The sequence below is a fragment of the Doryrhamphus excisus genome, linkage group LG12 (assembly GCF_037039965.1).
Source record: "Doryrhamphus excisus strain RoL-2023G ecotype Guam linkage group LG12, RoL_Dexc_Guam_v1.1, whole genome shotgun sequence".
NCBI lineage: Eukaryota > Metazoa > Chordata > Actinopteri > Syngnathiformes > Syngnathidae > Doryrhamphus > Doryrhamphus excisus.
In genome coordinates this window covers 690,426-714,895 of record NC_136368.1, presented here as the reverse complement: position 1 = coordinate 714,895, position 24,470 = coordinate 690,426, and the positions used below count along the sequence as shown (strand labels likewise).

At 43.8% G+C, this 24,470-nt stretch overlaps 1 protein-coding gene and 1 non-coding gene across 2 annotated transcripts; one reads left to right on the top strand and one right to left on the bottom strand.

Annotated features, from left to right (window-relative positions):
* The first annotated feature begins 1,401 nt into the window (after positions 1-1,401).
* Positions 1,402-1,475, top strand: trnai-aau (transfer RNA isoleucine (anticodon AAU)). Its single transcript has one exon. It is a non-coding gene; the product is annotated as a tRNA-Ile (tRNA).
* Positions 1,476-3,468: 1,993 nt separating this feature from the next.
* On the bottom strand, positions 3,469-23,906 carry LOC131136296 (aryl hydrocarbon receptor-like). Its single transcript, XM_058082987.2, has 11 exons — positions 23,497-23,906; positions 17,058-17,248; positions 10,266-10,369; positions 8,941-9,030; positions 8,757-8,865; positions 8,547-8,674; positions 8,265-8,467; positions 8,077-8,186; positions 7,858-7,999; positions 6,229-7,730; positions 3,469-5,094 (listed from the first exon to the last, which is right to left on the bottom strand). Exons 1-10 carry the CDS (start codon positions 23,553-23,555, stop codon positions 6,236-6,238), a joined length of 2,631 nt encoding a protein of 876 aa, XP_057938970.2. The 5' UTR covers positions 23,556-23,906; the 3' UTR covers positions 3,469-5,094; positions 6,229-6,235.
* Positions 23,907-24,470: the final 564 nt, after the last annotated feature.

Below are 24,470 nucleotides of genomic sequence, written 5' to 3'. Positions count from 1 at the left end.
GGAATGTGGGTCAGGGGTCAAAGGTTAGGGCTCTGACGTGACGGGTATAAAGTCAAAACATGACAAGAAAAAAATGTACAAAAACTGTTGAAAGATGAAATATTTGGAAATTTAAAAAAAAACAGCAAAATTTTTAAAATGATTAGTCATTTTCCAGGAATAATGTCTGCCTCTCAAGCTTCATCATCATCATCATCATCAGCTGACGTCAATGTTGACATGAAGCTTTCACACAAGCCTTTGGCTGCACTGGCCTACTTTGTGTGTGTGTATGTGTGTGTGTGTGTGCGCGCCCTAAGGTCATGTGACCCCAATGTTTGCATTGTAGCGTGGAGACGTATCTTGTGTGTCTTTGTCCACTGTCAAAACACACGCGTGTCACACGGCATGACAAGCTGTAGCATTGCAGCGTATGTGCAGGGCCGGAGCCGACATATCGAGGGACAAGGGGTGGGTGTGGGGGGGCGGGGGGCGTGGTGCTCATCTCACCAAGCATGCCAACAATCAGCGCCGAAGCGTTGCCTGCGTGCCAGCGTTTTCGCCACAGCTGTAAACTTACATGGATACTTAGCGCTATCATGCTAGGTGTTAGCATGTTAACAGCATCTTTGCCATTATTTTGTCGGTCGGAACTTTCATAGATATTTAGAGATAGCTTGCTAACAGTTAGCATGTCAGCATTTCATCCATTTTTGTTGCTATAAAATCACACACATGGCCTACTTAGCACTATCTCTCTATAAGCTAATTGGTAGAAAGTTAGCATTTTTGTCGCTTTAAACTTCCATACATACGTGCGTAACACTATCATGCAAGGTGCCAGCATGCTAACAGTTAGCATACTAGCCCTGATAGCATTTCAACAGTTAGCATGCTAGACGTTTAGCCTTTTTGTAGGTGTAAACTTACATGGATAATTAGCACTATCATGCTCAGTGCTAGATTGATAAGAGTTAGCATTGCTAGCATGTTTACTTACCATGTTACCATTTTCATCTTTATGCAGATATAAGCTAACAAGTAGAAAGTTAGCATTAACTCGCCCTGATAGCATTCCAACAGTTGGCATGCTAACATTTGAAGTCATTTTTGTAGGTTTAAACTTACATATATACTATTATGGAAGGTGCTACATTGATAACAGTTAAGATGTTATCCATTCTTGTTGCCATAAACATTCATCCGTGCTTCGTGTTATCTTGATAAGTGCAAGCATGTGACTGTAAATCGGCCTTTTTGCAAGTATAAACATATACATCATGCTTAGCGCTACCATGCTAGATGTCACCATGAAAACAGTTAGCATATTACCGTTGACAGCACTTCAGTTAACATGGCGGCAATTCAGCCATTTGTGAATATACTATACTTTAGCAATATACTTCGTGAGGGGGACACACTGGCCGGTTAGCTCAGTTGGTTAGAGCGTGGTGCTAATAACGCCAAGGTCGCGGGTTCGATCCCCGTACGGGCCATGCTTTTTTTCCCTGCCACGACTCCCCCACTAATTCATTTCTATTTACAAAACTAAACAGCCGGGTTGGATGAAGTGAAATAAAGCGTTAAGTTGACGTCACCAATATACGTAACATAGCGTGGACCATGACAATGTAAACACAGATATGTACAATAGAGATGTATTTTATTTATATTCAAGACAAATTTACAATTATTTAAAAATATTATTAAACAATATTATTAAACAAATGAAACAATTCCATAATGAATTGCTTGCGCATTGTGTCACCTGTTATTAAAAAAACTCGATGATGATCGACTGGCGCCCTCTTGTGGATGTAAACCATCATTGCAGCTTGACGTTGTTAAAAAGCTGACAATTGTACGTGGACAATAATGGCTGTTATATATTTACATTATTCCCTTCAAAGAGTTGTATGAAAATGTAGTCGCTACAGATCATGTGTTTGTATTTGAAGACATTTTATGTAGTAACTAACATTTGAATGAGAACGTGTCGTTCCTGTCGTCCTCGTTTAGTAGTTCAGAATCCTCAACGTGTGTGTAAATAACTACTTCCCCCACTAATCAAAGAAAATAAACAAAACATTAATTCGTAACATTTATATTTACATGAAATGTTAAACGTTGTAGTTTAACGTTTTCGCCATGTAGCACGACACAATCTGCTTTTTCCGGTCAATTTGATTGACATGTGATTGAACCAATCACAAATACGAAACAGAAGCCTCATTGGTTGGTGGAAGGCAGGAAACTAGTGTTGACGTGTCTTGCTGCCCGGAAATTATTTCGAGTGGGGGCGTCTGTTAAAACCTTTATTGTGAAGGGCTCATGATGCGACACAGGAATGAACTGCCGCGTACACGCCGTTCATTTGGGGGTAAATCCCATCCTGTTGCCGCTCCGCCCCCTGCGTGAAGGGGTCCCGCTGGCCGCTGACGACCGCCTTCAGGCAAGGGGTGGGGCATTCTTCGCCCTTCTCCGTGAACAAAACAGGATCGATGTGTTCAAAGAGCTCGTCGATGAGCACGCCGTCCAGCTCGGAGCGAACGCTCTCCCGCCTGTCGCCGTCCTGGCCCAGCCTCTTGAGGGTCTCCTCCCACTCCATCAGCTCCGCCTCGCTGACCTCCATGTAAATAACTACTTCCCCCACTAATCAAAGAAAATAAACAAAACATTAATTCGTTATATTTACATGAAATGTTAAACGTTGTAGTTTAACGTTTTCGCCATGTAGCACGACACAATCTGCTTTTTCCGGTCAATTTGATTGACATGTGATTGAACCAATCACAAATACGAAACAGAAGCCTCATTGGTTGGTGGAAGGCAGGAAACTAGTGTTGACGTGTCTTGCTGCCCGGAAATTATTTCGAGTGGGGGCGTCTGTTAAAACCTTTATTGTGAAGGGCTCATGATGCGACACAGGAATGAACTGCTGAGAAGTGGCTAACGATTGCTAACTTTGTACTCTTTAACAGACATACCAATGTTATGATATCCGCAAGCTACGATTCATAATCACGGTGCCAAATACTGAAATTCAAATACTTCACACATACATAATTAATCATATCATTGGTAAACAAAAGAAATGGGAAAAAAAAATTAGAAATGAATGAAAAGCCACACAGTACACATTTTAAATGATTATATGCATATATTTTCTGTATATTCATTAAAAAAATACAGTACACAAGACAACATTGGTTATTATTATTAGACATGATAATAATGTCATAATGGAGGTTACACAATGAAAAAAAGAATACAACAAAAATAAGGCTCCGGGCGGGGCTTTAGTGGCTCCAGTTGCCAACAGGACGTCCCTTAAGGATGTATAGTTTTTCCACACGATACGCAGTCCACAGGAGAGAGTGATTAGTGATCAATAAGTCTTCAATACTGACCGACTGAGCGCGGTGGTCAAGAGCTGCCATGTTGTCCGTGATGTCGTGATGACAGGAGAGAATTCACAGTGGAGGAAAGCACTTTTGTGGCATTGTTATTTATTCGTGTAAGTGCACTTTGGGGTACAGTAAGGCTCTATTCACTGAAGGAAGTGTTCCCTTAAAGACGAGATTAGATGTGTGTGCATGATATACAATATACATATATATTGTATAATTGTATATGGCAAGAAGGCACAAGCTAGGGAAAGTGCGAGCATGTATGCTTGGGGCCTCATCATGAAAAATGAAAGGGCAGTTTTTTGATTTTTTTGAAAAAAATTTTCAAAATGTTTCAACTCTCTTAAAAAACTTTTCAACTTTTTCTCGTTTTTCAATTTTTTTCTCAATATTTGGCCGTTTTTCCTCATGAAATTCTCGTAATTATGACTTTTTCAGAATATTTTGGCTTTATTCTCGTAACATTTTTGCAACCTAATTCAATCATGAAACGTTATTATGAAATTGCAACTTCCTTTGCCCTTATTCTTATAATATTACTGCTGCTGCTGTTTATGAAATTCTGTTTGTAGAAAGTGGCAGACCTGGCTTAGAGATCAAATATGGAAGATGCTTGTTGGCACGGCAACCACCTTATGGTTTTGCACATCATAGCGTGCAAGACTCGCCGCGACATTCGACCAGCGATTCACAGAACCGTCACGACGATTTGGGTCAAATCTACGAGGTAGCGCGTGACGACTGCAACTTGGGCGAAATTCGCGGAAAATCTCACAACGGAACTTTATTTTACCCGACCGAGCTCTTCAGACCGTAAACTGACCTTCCCGTTTCGAGAAGCGGATGTCCGAGTTTCCCATTCACGTGAAAACCATCCAGACAAAAGCTGCAAATCCCTCCAAATGTTTTCAGAAGTCTTATTTAGCCGAAACACAAGCACCAAAAAAGCAGAGATTCTGTGGCACCTCGGTTAGTGCATTTTTTTTTGGTTAACAACCAACATGTTTTGCCTTGGCTTGCGTTCGCCCGCTTGTTCAGCATCCAAAACGGCGTCCTGTCATCTTGCGTGGACGGTACCGAGACAAGGGCGCAAGACCCTCCCCCCCAATGTTTAATGCATTTATTGTGAAACTTGGCGGCTTTGTGGTGCCGTTTTCAATCAACACAAGGTCAAAGTCGTGTCAAATGTACATAGAACTATATAATTATTATGTATAAAATTGGTTTTGTGTTAACATTTTTGGGTGTTTGGAAGGTATTGATTGGATTTATATCATTTCCCATGGGAAAGTCTGCTTTGGTTACAGTCCGTTTTGGTTAGAGTTGGACCTTCTGGAATGGATTAGTGATGTTAACCGAGGCACCACTGAACGTGCTTGTGACTGCGGTGACATACATAGTAGCTAATGCAAGTGAGTGTGCACACTAAATACATAGCTTAGCATAGCATTTTAGCTCAATTGTCTTAATAGCAAGTTACATAACATTTTTAAGCGTCTTTTTCTTATACAATAAAATTGCAACAACGTTGGTTTCCCTTGTAGAATAAAAATGTAAAAAAAAAACAAACAAAATCTTTGGCTGTTCCGTGTTTCTGGCAAAGGCACTCACAGGTCTTCATTGTTTACAGGTTGAATATTCCTGGGACGGGGAAATCGGCGAATAAGCGCTGAAACTGCATGAGGGTTCTTCCGATGAGCAAAGTCTGCGGAGAAAAAAAACAAAAGCAAGAATTCAAACTTGATTCCGAGGAGCTCGGACCGCCGCCAACACTCAACTCAACGGTTAAGAAATACTTCAGCACCGTATCACAGTTCCTTGGCTAGTGGGCGACTTCCTGACAACGTAAATGCCACAAATCCCTGAACTGTAGGACTCAGTGAAAGTCATGTAGAGGTACACGATACTTGAGTACCACCTAGTGGATCAAATGTGAATGACACCTCTTATGGCAACAATGACTAAGTGTTTTCAAAAAATGTTGATTATGGCTGATAATGTGTAGCATAATTATCAACTACCAAAAATAATAAATAATAATAATTTATTATTTTATATTATTTATATTATTTAATAATTATCACGAACATTAATAATAATTATTATTATTATTCCTACTTCTTATCCTCCAATAATTATTCCACATTATTATTATTATTCCACATTATTATTATTATTATTATGAGGATTTTGGTGGTAATAATAATAATAATAACTATTATATTATAATAATATTATTATTATATATAATTATTATTATATAAAATTATTATTACTCTTAATAACAACAAACAACAATAATAATAATTATTATTATTATTGTTATTATTACAGCTGGGATAGGCTCCAGCACCCCTCCCGTGAGGATAAGCCTTAGAAAATGAATGAATGAATTATTATAATTATAATTATTATTATTATAATACAACTTCACTCTCATAAAATAACTTTTTTCCAGTATGATAAAATGTTTTTCTCATAAAATTAGGACTTTACTCTCTGAATGTTTTGACTTGGAATAAAATTGCTACATTTTTATGTTCTTGTTTAATTGTATTTTCAAAATTAAAAAATAGCTGCAGGCCGTAAATGGCCCCGAGGCCGCATGTTAGACACCCTGGAATAGCGCAGCATTATGCAAGTTCTTACCTTAAAAGGATTGGCTCGCGAGTCTGATGATTTCTAAATATAAAATATACAATAAAAAATATGTATAATATATTTATATTTATTTATATATATATAAAAAATATAATATAAAATATAAAATATGAAGTTTGCCGGGACCGCCTGCGTAGGTTCTGTGCTAAGCTAAGGTGGTTGGGAAGCTAGCATGTACCTGTGCGTCATTCCTGGTAGCACTGGAGGTTGAGGGCGAGCTCCGAGGAGGCCATGTTGGACGTCATGGGACTGATGTGGGCGGAGTCCTGGCTGATGGACGACGTGCCCACCACGGGCTGACTGCGCCCCCACTGGAAGTAACAGGAGCCCCGGGGGGGGCTCTGGTCCAGGCCGGCGGCAGCCGCCCTCTGGAGGGAGGACTGGGCGAGCGCCAGGGTGTCGCCCCCCGCCGGGCCGCAGGCGAAGGGCTGCGTGTACATGCAGCTGCTGTGACTGACCGACTGCCCGCACGCCAGCCCCCCCTGCTGGGCGTGGTCCAGCCCGTTGACGCTCCTCGGCCAAAGGCGAGGGAGCGCTTGGCTTTCCGGAGTGGGCGTCGGCCTGTGTCTCTTGTGCGTGGCGCCGGAGGGGGGCGGTACGTATGGGCCCTGCGCCCACTGCTGAGGATGGCGGCTGTGCGGGGCCGAGGCCGGGTCGGCTTGCGGGCGAGCCAAAGTGGAGGCGTTCAAGTTATTGCAAGAGATCATGGCTGCCATTGGATGATTGACAGGCAGGGCGTTACCCTGCCGCTGCTCAAAGCCCAGGAAGTGGAGCGCGGCGGCGTCACGTGACCCGTCGGGGACGGTGAGTTGCGGTAGTTCTATCTCCGGGGTGAAAATGTCCTGAAGCTGCAGCTGCTGAAGAGGGGACGGGGGCGGGGGGGCTGCGTCAGGGAGGGGTCCACAGTGGGAAAGTTTGAATCCCGCTAAGCCGCCGTCTAAATGTCCGTGTGCGTTATCCGCCGCGTACACGCCGTTCATTTGGGGGTAAATCCCATCCTGTTGCCGCTCCGCCCCCTGCGTGAAGGGGTCCCGCTGGCCGCTGACGACCGCCTTCAGGCAAGGGGTGGGGCATTCTTCGCCCTTCTCCGTGAACAAAACAGGATCGATGTGTTCAAAGAGCTCGTCGATGAGCACGCCGTCCAGCTCGGAGCGAACGCTCTCCCGCCTGTCGCCGTCCTGGCCCAGCCTCTTGAGGGTCTCCTCCCACTCCATCAGCTCCGCCTCGCTGACCTCCATGTTCTCCAAAGTGGCGCAGAAGTCGCCGTTGTGGGCCATCTCCTGCAGGGCGTCGATGACCGCCATCACGGACTGCTTGGCCTCCTCCTTCACCACGACGGTGGCGGCGCCGGCGGTCGCCGCCACGCCCGTCACCTGCCAGGCGTCGCTGGGCACGCTGACCAGCGCTCGGCTGTCCATGAAGACCTGGTCCACAGGGAGCGGGTTTTCGGGGGTTTGTTTGTAAGCGGACTTGTCTTGCCTGAGGAAGCAGTCCAGCAGACTCTGGGGGGCCTCCGTTTCCTTTCCGCCGTCCGCGTGGCTGCTATCGAACTGCTGGTTGAAGCGCGTCTCGGACAGGTCCATGGTGGGACCCGTATTGTACAGGACCGCCTCCCCCGTGGTGATGCTGAAGGGCAGCTGCAGCCTCCTCTGGCGGAGGTAGTCCTCGCCCTCGGCGTTGCTGGAACAACATCAACACGCAGACTTGAGAAGATGCTGAAGATGCTGACCGGGGAGCGCCATGAGGGTCAATGCAAGGTCATTGCAGGAAATTAGGAGGAAAACAGATGAAAATATTAATAACTCACACGATGGCCCGCTGATACGCGATGATGAAGTCGGGTCTTCCTCCTTTGTAGAACAGCTTGGCGTTGGACTTGACCCAAACCCAGTTTCCTGATTTACTCAGGAGGCGGAAAGTCGTTAGGCCGCTTTCTCCGGTTTTCATCACTGTCAAAAGTCAAAAACAAACAAGCTAGCGGCGTGGCGGAAGCAGCGGAAGTAGCAGACGTGGACCGGCGGCGTACTTCGCAGGTGGTTGTCGGCGCAGTACATCATGTCGGCGGCGTGGATGAACTGGTAGCCCGAGCCGTTCATGCACAGCTCCGTCTCCGAGTAGCCCAAAATGATCTTCCCCCTGCAAGGAGAAAGGAGACGCGAGATTAGCTAGTGGCGAGCGCGGGCTAACGCCGGCGCGGGACGACGTGGTCGGCACCGATTGTCGATGCCCATGGGCGTGAAGTCCAGCTTGTGTTTGCTTTGGAAGAGCAACATCTTGGAGCGGATCTCCACGATGGACGGCGGCTGCACGGGCGTGGCCACGGCAAACAACGCCAGCTGCGGTTTGACGTGCGTCCCGTTGTCCCTGAAGAGGTTTTGGCCGTGCAGGAACTTCAGGCGACCCTGGAACTTCAGAGCCTGGTACACACCAAGACCGTGCCAATAAGTCACAGAAGCCTGCAGACGCTTGCGTCCTGGTGGTAAAGTCGTTCCCTACCAGGAAGCCTGACGAGTTGTCCAGGAGGCAACGGAAGCGAGACACAAAAGTCCTCTCCAGGAAGGAGGAGTTCTCTGGAGGAAGCTGGTTGGGATTGTAGAGCTCCGTGCTCATGTACCCGTCCAGACCTGGCAACATCAAACAACGCATGGAGCTACCGGTCGACGCCGCTCTCGATGAGCACTTAGCCATATTGACCCGGGTACGTACATTCCCCGTCGACGTCGGGCGGGTTCAGAGCAAAGTGGAGGTTCTGTCGGAAGGATCCGCGGTCATCCGTGTGGATGAGCTCGAACACGCTCTGGTGGACCACGTCCGACTGAGGACACAAGACCAGGTGAGCCGATGCGCTAGGAGACAAAAACGTCAACGAAAAAGGAAGACAAAGACTCGCCTGCTGGAAGCCCAGGTACTCCTTAATGGTGGGCGACGCGTAGAAGACCACCCCGTCCGACGTGACCACCAGCACGAAGCCGTTGAGCGCCTGCACGGCGGAGAAGTGGAAGGCTGAGGTTAGATGCTGATCCTAGCGTCCTGCTGTATCACGTGGACTTCTGGCTCTTGGACCGACGTAAGTGAGGGGCCATTTTCTTAGGTGGACGCTATTATGCTAGGTTAGCATGCTAACATAATTATACTAACATTTTTAGAGTTTTTTTTTTAATTTATAGTGCTTTCTAGTTCTCTAAAGTTGAAATGCCAAACATTTATTAATAAAACAAATTAGCAAATGTTGGAAATTGAGGTTGGGAAAAAGTTATGATATTCAGAGGTAGTCAAAAGAAGAAGCCGCCATCTTATGAGGAAAAAAAGTGCTAACATTCTGAGGAAAAACATGTACCATTTACAGTATATTCAAGTTGAAATATGTATGCATAAAGTTGAAATATTAAAGAAAAATCTAATATGACGAGAGACAAAACAAAAAAAAAAGAAAGAAGTTGAAAACTTTGGAAAATTTCATGACATAAATTACTTAGCATAGACTTGAAATATTAAGGGAAAAAACACTAATATTATAAAAGACAAAACAAAACAATATTATTGCAATATTATATAAAATATATTAATGTTATTATTATACATCATAATAACATTTTAGATTATTATTTACATTATTTGTACAAATTACTGTTTACTCTGTACATTGTTGTTCATATTTGATGTCATCTATTTATTCTCCACATTATTTTATTATTATTTATTATTATTATTTTATTATTACTATTTATCTTCTTTTGTCAACGACATTTCGTTGGCAATTTCATTGCTGTGTTATTGTGCAATGGCAATAAAGGAAGTCTGTCTATCTATTATACTGTATATATTGTATATATGTCTATATTATATTATTAATTTATTATTATTTATTTATATAGTCAAAATATTATGGGATTAAAGTTGAAATATTGTAAAAATATTATATTTTAAAAACAACAACAGAAATGTAAAAATCAAAGAAGTGTAATTGAAGGAAAAAAGTTGCTAGTAATAATATAATAATATAATAATATAATAATATAATAATATAATAATATAATAATATAATAATATAATAATATAATAATATAATAATATAATAATATATCATAAGCCTATCATCATGTCAAATGTAAAACATCCAAGAACCGGACACCTACATTATTATTATTATTATTATTATTATTATTATTATTATAGTATGTAGCAGCACGTGTAACGCTAGTAGCGGTCTACTACCTGGAGCAGCAGGTCCGCCTCAGAGAAGCCTCGGCTTTCCAAGGTGTTCCCATTGGTCCCGCCGGCACCAGGAAAGCCATCGGCGGTGTTGTTCTTGAGCGTAGCTGCGAGACAGAGAAACGACACGCAGCGTCAACACGTGAAAATGCGAGAAGCCGAGCTGTTTGACTGGTGGCGTCGCTCGTGCGATCGTCCCATTCTGTGGTGGAAGGGCTAGAAAAATGTGCCTCGGCTTGTTTGAGACAAAAAAAAAAGCAAGCTGGTCTCGTAATCCCTTCTTTCATGGGACATCCTGAGAGGTGAAGAAGAAGAAGAAGTAACAAGACACCGCTGGCTCCGAAGCTCCTTATTGTGCTACGATCCAGCTCCTCTAGCCAGGATCACACCTGCAATGTTTACTTTGGTGTCTGGCGCCGCTATTGTTCATCACAGCCATGGGCGGGGCCGCTTATCTGACGGTTATTGTGGGACGGAAAAAACACACACAGATCCTTTTCGTTCATTATTCCGCCGAGTTCAACTCCTTTGCTCCTCAGAGACTTGGCGACTTAGCGGTCAAAACAAAGAGGTGTGGCCTTACGTGGTGCGCGTGCATTAATGATGCGAAAAATGTAAACATAATGAATTCATTCATTCCGTACCAAAGACGTATTTATAAGTTTTAATGAACCCGAATCCAAACAGTCCAGGGTGGACCCCGCCTCTTGCCCGTAGATGGGATAGGCTCCAGCACCGTCCACGACCCTCGTGAGGATCAGCGGTAGAAAATGAATGAATGAATAAACCAGAATCCAAACAACAGAGAGGACCTGCAGCCCAAAGCCCAAAGCCCAGAGGGAAGCTGACGTCACTGCAGCACCTCAATGAATGGTATATACAATATCCCATGGATTGACAGGCTAACTGTGAGTACACCAACAGCTTGTGATTGGCTCCTGCCTAAGAAAGAGCTGCTCTCCAGACTAACTCGTGAGCGGCGCAGCATTTAAAGAATTAGTCGTAGTTCTGACGTAAAGGAGATGTCACGAGATTAGCCATAAATTAGCAACACGTGAAAGTTTAAGAAAAACGTTGCGGCGTGTAATTATGTCTTGCCCTCCAAAAAACTATTTACGTGTGGCTGTTCCACCAGCATGAACACTAGCTAGCCTGACGCTAGCCGGCCGGATGATTTTGGGTGAAAGAATATTTGCTTCATTGGAGGAACATCCCAGGAAGTGGCCCAAGGGATCCGGTCACGCCAGGGCCAGACCTATCTAGAGAGACGGGAGGCCCTGCGCCCCCTCAGCACGGTGACCAAGTCATCACAACAACGATATCGCCCCACGCTTCGGTTGGATGAAAATCCGTACAGAAAGAGCGGCAGCAGACACCGCTCTGGTTCGAGTCCATATCTGGAAAATCCACCAAATTCCCCCCCCCCGCCCTCGCCCCTCCAGTCAGGGCTCGCGTGAGTAAGTGGGCCTCTCGGGGGCCTCCTGTTTGTTTTCATTTGACTTTTGCTTCCCTGGCGTTGAACTCGCTGCCTTCCATTATTCACCGCTTGACAGTTTCTGGTGCTGCTCCGTGCACGGCCAACAGGAAGTCCTGCGAGATGGGCTGGATGCCTCGTGGATCTTTGCCAGCATCTTTCACACACATTCTTGGGGGGCGGGGGGCAGGGGGGGGGGGTTAATAGATGGTTTCCTGCTTTGTTTGGACCCGAGGAAGCACACCAAAGTTGTCGTTCTAGACCAGGGGTGGGCAAACTTTTTGACCCGCGGGCCGCATTGATATGACAAAATTTACGGGGGGGGGGGGGGGGGGGGGGGCAGACTATATATTTTACACATAACAGTCCACCTGGTATTATTGTATCTGTAAAATTGTCATTCAATCTGCTATTATTATTTATTATTTTATATTTATATTTAAATATTTTAAAAATAATAAAATATTATAATAATTACAATAAAATTAAAATTATTATTATTATATTATTATTATGTAAAATATGCAAATATAACAATAATATTATATATAATTAATATAATAATTCGCATTAATATAATTCTTATAATAATCATAATAGTTCTAATAATAATTATAATAATCTAATAATAATAATAATTATTATTCAAACACTTGGCGGGCCGGATGTGGCCCCCGGGCCGTAGTTTGCCCACCCCTGTTCTAGACCATGAAGGAACATTTCTAAATTCATCGTAAGAGGGGTGTCCAAAGTGATACTGAAATAGCGATCCTTCCGATACCAGCTCTTCATTGGCTAAAAACCCTTCTCAAATCAAAGGAGCGATACTGTGATACTTCAGGTGACGGATGGCAGTCCTTCATAATTCATCATTTATTTTCATGCTTTTATTCTTTTCTTGTTGTTTCTATTATTTTTTATATATTTGTTGTTTCTATTGTTAACCTAGCATGTTTCGCATGGGATAGGCTCCAGCACCCTCTGCGACCCTTATGAGGATGAGCGGTGGAAAATAAATGAATGAATAATTGGTTTGGCAACATTTTTACGTTGGATGCCCTTCCTGACGCAACCTCTGGCCCAGCAAGGCACTGGTTGTACCCCATCGTACCCCATCGTACCCCATCGTACCCCATCGTACCCCATCGTACCCCATCGTACCCCATCGTACCCCATCGTACCCCATCGTACCCCATCGTACCCCATAAAGCCAGAGAAGCCAGACTGAGATGGTTGGGACAAGTCCAGAGGAGAGATAGTGAATATATTGGTAGAAGGATGGTGCCAGGCAGGAGGCGTAGAGGAAGACCAAAGAGGAGGTTTATGGATGTGGTGAAGGAGGTCATGAGGGTCAAAGAGGAAACCAGGGTTGGTTTCCTGCGGCGACCCCTTCAGGGAAAAGCCCAAAGTAAGTGTGCAGTGCTTTGGAGAGGGTTAGCATGCTGGACGTCGCTGGGGCACATCTCCGCTCGGAAGGGAAGACGAGGGGGAGGAAATGCAGTCACAATTTGGAGATCTGCCAGACTGAGAGAGCGAGCGAGCGAGCGAGAGAGAGAGAGAATAAAGCATGCCGGCAATGCAAAGGAGGATATTATCTTGATTTGAAAGCATTTAGTTCCAGCTGATCCTGTACAGAGATTGGTGTTCTAACGCATGTGAGCAGGGAAAAGGGCGGCGAATAGCAGCTGGCACCGGTCAGGGCGTTCGGTCCAAGAGCATTTGGTCCTCGTTTTGGACTTTTGGGAAATCACAGCCTTTGCTTGCAGGACTTGACTGGAGGAGACATTTCTGAGGTGATCAGACACATCTCGACGTCTCGAGTAGAAGAAGGAACTGGAGTGGACTCATTCACGGAGAGTCCTACCGACTGACGCTTTGACCCAGTTTCTTGGCCTTATCTCGCTAGCGAGCTGTTTCCGCTGGAAGACATGAGCGAAAAACCGCTTTGCTGCAAAAAAAATCACCACGGTCGTTCACCGCCACAAAGCGCAGTTAGCTGCACTTATGTATAAAAAGTACTAAAATTACCATATTTTCTGGACTATAAGTCACTCCGGAGTCCAAAAATGCATAATTAGGTAGAAAAAAACATACATAAGTCGCACTGGAGTATAAGTCGCATTTTTTGCAGGTCATTTATTTTAACTACTTTTATTAATAATTCTTTTCCAACTATTGCAACTTCCTTCATGTAAGCTTTCTTCCAGTAATTATGACCCCCCCATCATATTTTGACTCTATTCTTGTCAAGTAAGGACATTTTGTAATCCTCCAAAAATGACAAGTTTGAGTTGTTTTTGTTCTCATAAAATTATGACTTATATGTGAGTCAACTCAAGTCTACTAAAATGACGTTATTTTTCCTGATGTTACAACATTAATCACAAAAAAATGTGACTTTTCTTTATGTTAGAATGCAACATTTTTCTCTTTATTCTTTGTTTTCCCCAACGATTTCAACTTTCCTAAATTTTCTTCCGGACATTTTCAGCTTTTTTCCAGCAAAACAACTGCTGATTTTTGCCAAAACGTTTTTGTTCCATGATATATATGTATATATTTTTAATATGCCGTGGGCTCCACACTTTGGACCTCCGTGGTTTAGTGAACTCACCCTTGAAGTAGCTCTTGACCCTGAGGATCGCACGTTGTAAGCCAATTTTACACATTTTTGCCTAAACGAGCAAGCATAAATGCATAAAAATGGCTAAACAAGTCAAATACAAACATAAGGCAGGATTGGGGGGGCTGAATGGGGGGGCGGACTGCCCACACTGTGTCGTGCCGCTGTCGCGTCTGCAATTGTACTAAGAAAATTCTGACTTATTTATTTAATAACTTACTCATTTGCTAATGTTAGCAAGCAGCAGGACATGAAGCGACAACTAAGTCGCTAAGAGCAACCAAGTCGCTGTGACATCTAGACTTAGGATCTCTGCTCTTTGTCCGCCCGTGAAAAGCAATCAGGTTTCACCTCGGCTTCCGCAAAGGCAGAGGGGGAAAAAAAAAAAAAAACACCCAACGGTCAACATGCGTCACTGGGACGATTCTTATCAGTCCCCCTCCCAAATAAAAACAACGCTAAACGGCCACCATGGATACCACCCCAAACACCAAACACAGGAACGATTCAGAAGTTGGGAAGTTTTTATTTCACAGAAAAATACGCCTATTTGCAATGTAGACCAACTCTAACTCTAACTTTTTTAAAATTATTTTATATTTGCTTTATATTTTCTGCCACACTTTGCCGATTGGGGACCCCTGTCTCTTACGCGGTTAACTTATTTTTCCACTTGTATGACAGTTAGCCAGGAAGAGTGAAACTCGGCAGTCGTGGTTTTGCTTTTGCAGAACATTCCTTGAAAGTGTAAGGAAAGTAAGACAAGAACTGGAAGGAAAACGAAAGCTTGTGGACGCCTCCAACGGAGAGAGGAGCGCCGTTCCCGTCAGCGTAGGAGATATATGGGAATGGGCTTTTGGAAAACAATGAAGGCAGGATGAAAAGTGTCTCCTAGTGGTTACTGGGATTCTCACGCCATCCTTACGTGGGACCCCCCCGCACACACACAAACACACATCCAGGCCCGAGCGGTCCAAACAAGACGTGCAGACGACCTCCTGGGAGTCGCCAGGACACAACAATCCTTTTACCGCGCTTGTGTTTGGGGTTGTGTGTACATGCTTCACGGATCCCTGCCACTAGCGTACCACATGGCCTCTGATTGCTAACAGGCCGGGGATGTTTCCAATGAGAACCAATACACAAATATGTCAAAAAGTCACGCTACGCCGCCGTCAAGCCAGAAATAGCTTCTTGCACACCATCGCCTCTTTAAATATCTCCCGCGCCGACTTTGTTCTTGTCTTTCGCGATTCTTTTTTCGGAAGGGGTTTGCAGACATGTCCCCACACGAGCACCCATCCCCTCGCCGGTGTTGGGACCTGGAGGAGCTTGCAAGAGGAAGCCCGTGTGATCTCATGCAGACACACAACAAAGCCTTTGGCGAGACACTGCGTCTTCACCGTGCATGTGAATGCAACATTATTTTATTATGAAAATGATACCATGAACAATTTTCACACTAAAAGACGGATTTTACGTCTTTGGGAGTGAACAGTCTTGAAAAAAAGTTAATATACTTACGTCACTTACGTACATGGAACACTTAGCGTTTTTTAAGGGTTTTTGGTTAAAGGGGACCTTCGTATTAAGTGGACTCCTTACACACACATAACCCGTACAGAAAGAATGCTAAAGAAGCAGGCGAATGTAAAAAAAAAAAAAGCATTTTTTATTTTGGTTCGAGTACGTTCTGGTTTGAGTTGGCCCTCTCGGAATGGATTAATGACGCTAACCAAGGCACCACTGTACAACAAAGCAAAACAATGGTGGACTCGAGTGCTGTTGCACTAGTTGTGTTCAGGCCACATTCAGGCCAACAAATGGTATTCAAAAAGTTATATTATATCGAGCATTTTCATTCTTTTTTATTTTTACAGCGACAGTATTAGTTTAACAATCACCTGGAATTCATTCCAAATGAATGACAATGACCGTTTTGTCATAAAAATGTTCGGCCGTTTGCATTTCCCACGGTTTCACTGCTGCTGCTGCAGTCGTCGGCATCAAACTCGATTAGGGCTGCCGTTTACTTTAGCTCCAACATGACTGCTGCTTTTTGTCCGGAAAACTACTTCTGTGCAAAGCAAGCTATGTAAATGGAGAGGGGATTTGCTGGGAACTGATGTGTGTGTGTGTGTGAGTGTGTATATGAGTGTGTGTGATACCATTCGCCATGCGATGTTGACAAAAAGGACAAACCAGCGTATTGTGTGCGAGTCGGCTCATTGGATAGATTTAATGTCTCCTTCCTCGTCCTCTTCCTTCCTTGAGTGTCGTTACGAGACAAATGGGAACATATTGCAAATATTTATCATTGGGACCCGGCTGATACCGTGATCCTGGGGCTGCGTGTGGTTCATGCATGGGGTGGGGGGTTACAAGGGGGGAGAATAATGCCTCACGCAAAAAACTGGTTTTCATGGTGCCAAAGAATTCCTACCAATGGACGCAAAACAACTCAGTGTATCAACACGTTGTACCTGCTGCTAATGTTACATTTTTCAATATTTTTTAAAGATTTTTTTTCAAGATTTTTTCAAGATTTTTTCAAGATTTTTTTCAAGATTTTTTCAAGATTTTTTCAAGATTTTTTCAAGATTTTTTCAAGATTTTTTCAAGATTTTTTTCAAGATTTTTTCTTTTATTCTTGTCAAATTACAGCGCCCCCCCCCCCCCCATGGTTTAGTGGACTCACCCTTGAAGTAGCTCTTGACCCTGAGGTACCCCACGCTGAGACGTAGGACGGACAGTTTGTCCAAGCAGGATCGCACGTCGTCGGGGAAGGGCAGCAGGTCCGTTAACCGGTCCAGTTCCCCGTTCAGCCGGTCTCGGTGGCGCTTTGACGGGTTGGACTTGATCACCTCATTGCCGTCTGGGACCTTTTTCCTGCGGATGGAGGAAAGTTGGTGAGTTGGTGTTCCTGCACGACATGAGATGATTGATTGAGGCATCAACACGACGTCGTTAGCGTTGGCTAGCGGAAAAATCTTGTTCTCGGTCGTAGCCTGGTTTGTGCAGCCGAACCGAGAGCCGTCAGTGTGCTCGAGCTTCATGTATCATTTGATACCAGCAAAGTAAACACACGCCAGCTCTGCTACAAAAGCATTGCACCATGGGATATGCGTTTTTAGCTGCAGTCTGGAATGACCTGAGCCTGAAGCCAAAGACTCTGGCTGTACATTCCATAGCGCAGAATGTGTCTCATGTAGGAAATGGTGAGAAGGAAACAAAAGGCGGCATTCATTCGGAAGCACTTTGGAAGTGATGTGGATCGTAACCCCCATCGGCAGGTTTCAGGGCGTTTGCTGTGACGTCACTGAGGCGGAGGTGTCCAAACTTTCTCCCACTGTCGAGATATACTCCATCAAATGCTGTAATTATACATTATACATACTTTTTGTTACATTTTCCTCTTTAAATTTGTTATTATATTCTATATTCTATATTCAAATTATAACTTTAACATTTTAATATTTCAATAGTATTACGAATTTAATATTTTAATATTTCAATTTAATTTTTCAATTCATTTTTGCTGATGTTATAACAACATTATTCTTGAAAAATTATTTAACTTTTCTTCTCATTAGAATATGCAATTTTTTTTATTTTATTCTTGGAAAATCATAGCCCTTTTTTATGCTGGGGGGGTCCAACTATTGCAACTTCCTTCATGTAAACTTACTTTCAGTAATTACAACCCCCCCGCCCCCATCATATTTTGACTCTATTAAAAAGGTAGGACATTTTCTCATCCTCCAAAAATGACAGGTTTATGAGTTGTTTTGTTTCTCATAAAATGATGACTTAAAAATGTAATATGTAATATATGCGAGTCAACTGAAATCTCCTAAAATGACGTTATTTTTCCTGATGTTACAACATTATTCACAAAAAAATGTGACTTGTCTTCTCGTTAGAATGCAACATTTTTCTCGTTATTCTTTGTTTCCGCCAAAACAATTTCAACTTTCCTAAATTTTCTTCCGGACATTTTCAGCTTTTTTTCCAGCAAAACAACTGCTGATTTTTCGTTGGGAGAACCAGGGGAGAACCTGGATATAGAGTGGGTGGAGCCACATGGCGTGGCCCAGCAAGGTGCACTGTGGTCGGACACTCTCTCCGAGCGCCCTGGAGGTTGGGAGAACCTGGATATAGAGTACCTGCAATGTTTGCATGTAATTTATAGTCTTGAACATTTGCCTGCCAGTCATGGAAACATCAGGGAATGTTTCATCTGCATGTCTCTTTGTAATCCGCAGCAAGCTTTTATAAACCAGCCGTCCTTCCAACATGCAATTGCTTTTGGTCAGAAGCCCAAAAACCCCAAAACACTAAACCCTGAGCTGCTTAGTCACTCTGCGGGAGCAGGCCAAACGCTGCAAGAGCACTGAAGCACACACGTGTGGGTTAATGCCATCGAGGTGCTTTTACCTGACTTGTTTACACCTAAAATCGGGAACTTCCAAGTCACTGCTGCACTGTTGCTAGTACGGCCGGGAATATTCTCATTCCCTAGTAGACCTTTCAGGAGAATCCCCCGTTTGTAGCTGCTTGTCACTCCCCCCCCCTGCAGTAAGCCAGCGTGTTGAAGCGGTGTCATAAAATGCAGGTCACAGAGGACGAGGCAGAGAAAAATCCACTGAGCTCGTAAAAAGACAATCTGGATGACCAGATCTGCGGAGGAATGCTCCCGTGCGGCGACCGCTGCCCGTTTACGGCGCCGGCTCAATGGTGCCTTTGTGCGTCCGAGCCCAGCTGCTGGTCGTGCAGAAAAAAAAAAAAAAACCTCAGAGCACGCCGTCCCACATCTTCACAGACACAGGCCACCTTTTTATTTTGGGATCCGTGCACACACGCTGGGAGCTGTCTGGCCGTATGCAATTTGGCAGACCGGCGGCGCAAACGTACGGCGTGGACGGCAGAAACCGCTGCAGACAGACGCTTGCTAGAATTCTTCTGATCGTACCGGCTAAAAATGACTCGGAGTCATTTTAAGTAGCGCGGCGTCCATCATATTGCATGGCGACACTCCAACTGGTAGTTCCACAGGGCAGTGTTTTACGTCTCTGTGTTTTCTAGATGATACAGTAATTCCTCGTGTATGCCGGTTAATTGCCTCCAGACCCGACCGTGATAGGTGAGTTTCCGCAAAGTAGGATCAGTTACATTTTTCACAGTTATGACATAGAAAACCTGTTTACGATCCCCTAATAGGTTTTAACATAAGGAGAGCCCTCTCGACATGAAATAACAACCCTACAGTCACCTTTAGACTCATTCATTCATTCACCGCTTATCCTCACTAGGGTCGCCGGGGGTGCTGGAGCCTATCCCAGCTGTCCTCAGCTGGGGGTGGAATTGAACCCGGGTCTCCTAGCTGTGAGGTCTGCGCGCTAACCACTCAACCGCCACATAGTAGATGTAGTGTAGGGGGGCAGAATGGGTGTATGTATAATTTGCTTAAATATGCATATTTATTACTAATAATAGGCCATAGTCAACTACAAAAACAGCAATCGTTTATTCTTTAATTCCTTATTAATAATATGAATAAATATTAGCCTAACTAATGACAACTCCGATTTACTTTATGCACTCGAACGCCTCACAAGAACAGTCAGAGCGCAGGTCGTCCATTGTTGTGTCAGTAATCAGGTAAGACTGATGATTACGTTGTGCATCAAAAGTGTTTACATGTGAAGATGTATTATTTGTGCTGGTTATTATTATTTATTTATGTTGCATGCTAAATGGGAGCTGGTCTTCTTGGGACCGCTAGGTTTTCACTTTAAGGCCTGATACGACCAAAGCTACATTAGCTTGAAGATGAGGTGCTTATCCTTCAATTGATGTTTTCAATCGGCTCCTTAATTAGCATAAAGGCGTCCTAATAGTCTCTTTTGCTGTATGGTCCCATTCAGGAAAAATGTGACTTCCCTTCACTTTCATGTTAAACTCTCCCATTCCTGGCTTTTCAGAATAGTTGAATTTGGAACACACAATGTTTTTCTTCCGTCACCCCCAAATCATAAAAACGGAGGCCAATTCGAGGTCTAGGCCCAAAAAAGAGGCTAAAGAGTTGTGTCTCACTCATCTGCAAACAAGTCTTTGCGCATCCCCGAGTGGTACTTGGCCATTTGTTTATATAAATCAGGGCCTCGGTTACAAGGAATTCTGGTTAGCACGCACAGGAGGAAACCACCGAGGAAAGGCCTGGACATGTGCCCGGCGATATGATTGCACTGTGGGTCGTGCTGGCTCCTTGGAAACATCATCCGTCAGGATCTCTGGGCCTAATACAAATGTTTGACAGAAATCACATTGGATGGACGCTAACACCAACACAGTAATCATTTCACATATTTAGGAAATGCCATTTTATTCTGAAATGGCCGATGGCGTGGGAGCTTTACCCCAACCATGGGAAGGATGTACATTTTGGGAGACATCATCAGTCATGTACCTTTGCAGCAGTAGTTGTTTCGGTCTTTCAGCACTAGACACCCTCATCAAAGGGTGATCAAGCCATCAGTCACAATTTCTTTTTTCAACTTCCTGTTTCTCCGGACCGACTGACCCAGCTAATGGATAACACGTTGACGGAAGCACCTGACACACTAAGCCACAGACGAAAGAAAAGTGCCAATCTGAATGAATATATAATCGGATTCACAGGGGTGGAATATTCCTTTCATGTTTGTTTTTGATCCAAACTAAATTTCAAAACTGGATAAACAAAAAACTCGCAATGTGGAGTTATTCCAACAAGTGAAAGAAAAACTCGGGATCACGTGATGTTGATGTTTACGTTTTACTGCGCATGCCCCATTGACTATTCTGTTTGATTATAGCGGCGCATGTAGACAGGAGATTGGAATATTCCTTTCCATGTATACCATTGTTTTCGGAAAGTTCATTCGGAAAGAGAAAAACTCCTCATGTAAACGTGGCTACTGTCGACTGTGGTGACTCTCCAAATATTCCGATATTATGTTAGATTGTCGTCAAAGCTCACTTCTGCTCACGTGACGACAGGTCGGTGCGGTTGGTGCCAAGGATTATGTCACTTCCTCGTTGAGCAAATATTTATGACAGCAACGTCACATACAGGAATAGTTCTTTCTTCAATACCCATACTTCATATCCTGTATGTAAAATATTGGGAGCTTTTTTCATGAGTGACTCTCGGCTAGCATGCACATGTTTCCGTCAACACCCACCATGACTGAACTCCATAGAATTATGCACGTAGCGCAGACATAAACGTCATATCCAGTTGCATTTAAATACATAGAATAAAACAGTGATTTTTCAATGTAAACAACCATAAGCAGAGTGCAACGATGGATTCAATTCCTACGTATATTGCTTGCTGCTGTAAGATAGATGGACTGTAGAGTCAGCGTTGCCATTTTTTCAGTAAGAAAAGTAGCTATTGGATGTCAGAGAAGCTGCTAGATGGCATCATCATCTATATATATCATCTCATTCATTTCTGGTTTGTTCATTGAAAGTTGGCCACAATTTCATCAAAACAAAATACTATTTCATCTCCACCAGCAGCTCTCAGGGTTCTTCCATCACACGTTGGCAATTGAGAACTTTTTAAATGAGCGAATAACAGATGGTGCTGTGTTTATTTTATTAACATGACTCAGCTGGGAACATAGCAATAGAGTAGACTAATCAATGACATTTACCCTTGGAAGTTAATCTACTTAATTTGACAAATAAGGAGTAGCAATAGACTAACAATGACATAGAAACTCTTCTATAAGAGAAGATTAAGAAATGTTTGCGTTTTAGAAGTCAACCAGAGTGGCCTCGTGGCTCGGAAGCTGACTGCTTCCTGCCGGCTTGTGACTGTCTTTGGGTGGGGCGGACCTGTCAACGGCACCCGCTGAACACAAAACACATACTTTCACTTTTGAGTCCTCAAATACCAAAAACCTCCCTAACAACCACAGAATATGTCACTAGATTTGTCGCTTGTTAAAAAATAAATGTCAAAAGGAGTTGGAATGTCATCAGATCTAGCAACAAAATACACTTGTCCAACATGTGACTGCCGGAAAAACAGGTGGACGGGATGTAGACGGGTTCCGTACATGTGTAGAACCCAGCTGCAACGATTGCATTCCAGGTACATAATGCGTAGTGACAGGCTGTGTTTCTTCTGCGTCCTGATTGGTTTTGGACCGTTGTCAATCAATCTCCTTGGTGCAACAGTTATTATTTCTGCATGTGAAACTATAATTATTAAAAACTGCCTATAGATTGTATTTTGTGGGTGTCTGGAACAGATGAATTGGACTTATTTGGACTTATTTTCTATGGGAAAATTTGCTTTGGTTACCGTTCGTTGGGGTTTGACTAGGACCTTCTGGAACGGATTCATGGCCTTAACCAAGGCTATCTATCCTTTTAAGGGGTGTCTGAGATTGCACCTTTCGTGGATTTAAAACGATCCACTAGAAATCTACCACAGTTGTATGCAAAACGGTTCTTATATAAGGCTTAGGTATACTGCAATATCCACAATAGTGCATTTAAAAGCAGAGGATGGTGAAATGTTTCAAAAAAAAAAAAGTTGGACTAGTGCACAGTGAAAGGGGGAGGGGAGGGGCGCTATCAGATTACAATAACAGAGCGAGGCGGCCCCGCCCTCCTCGGTGCATCGCGTGAGAGCAGCAGCAGACTCTTCAACTTGATTGTGATTAATGCTCGCCGCTGCCAGACCATTCTTAAGGTGGACCGGACCTCCCGACACCTCCAAACTTCACTTTCACAAACACAAAACTCAACGTATCGCCCATAAAAAACACTAATATCCTCCACCGCGAATGATTTGTTGTACTTTACAGAACGTAGAGTCAACTTTGTGCACCGTGTAGACAACGAAAGTTGACAGTCCACCTTAACACGCTCTTCTTGGTTGACAGTCTGTTACAAATACGTCAAAAACTATTTAACAACCACAAAAGTCACACAAGCGACTCATTTCGAACAACACTCGAAATGAGTTTAAAGCTGCATTAACAGTAATTCAGTTTTCAAGTCGAAGCAGCCATATCTGCATGACCGACGGCTTAAAAATGTCTGCCCTAGCAATACCAAGTTTGACAACTTACTGTTTGAGGACCGGTTTCTTCCTCTTCTTGTTGGCGTAAGTCCCCGCGGTGGCCAACATGGTGCCGCTTGGCTCACAAACTTCGAAAGTACACCCGGTTCATCCACAAGCACCGCTGCCGATGCCGCTGCGGAGGCGACCTTCCCTCGTCTCTCCACCGTGAAGTCAGTCAAGTAGGTGTCCAGACGCCATGTTGGTGCGGTACGACGGCAAAGCAGAAAGCTAAGGTTCCTCACGGTGGTTACTTTTCCTGTTGACAGGTTCCCCAGTCGGTTAATGTGGCTGACTTTGGTCGACGGTGGTGTTGTGTTGATGGCGGGGGAGTGGAATAGTTGTCGCCTTGTGGTAGAAGGAGAGCAAGGAGGAGGTGGGGGAAGAACTAGTCGAACCCTCCTCTTAGCGTAAACAGCACAGCCTACTTTCTAAAGTTGCTTTGAAGCTAGGCTACAATGGCTGATCATGCTAAAGCTTGGATGATTATATGTCTTCATGAGTCTATTGTAGTGGTCTGAGCTTGTGTACATCAAATATTCTTTCTCAATTCTCAATCAACATACTGCAGTTAATTTATTTGTGAGAGGTTATAAGCGTAAAACACTGTTGGAAACTTTTCTACCTCAGCTGTTTTTGCTAAAAAGTACATAAAGAGTAAATCACAGCTTTACATTACTAAAATACTTGAATAAGTAGTTGTTAAGAGGATGTGTCCGCTACAGTATAACTTTATAATATACATAAGCATTGCCCTCACTTTCCTTGTCTGTGGTTGCAGGACAAACAATGCATTCCACATGGAAACGCACAGACGGCCAGGGAGGATTTACATCCACAGGAAATGAAATAAGACCTGCGACGAGCCAAGCTGGGCTGCAGGCACTCCGGACGTTGGAGAACACGGCGATACGACACAACACGTCATCTCATCTGCAACGTATGGGCATGAGCTGACAGCCAGTGTACGCATAAGACGCCTCA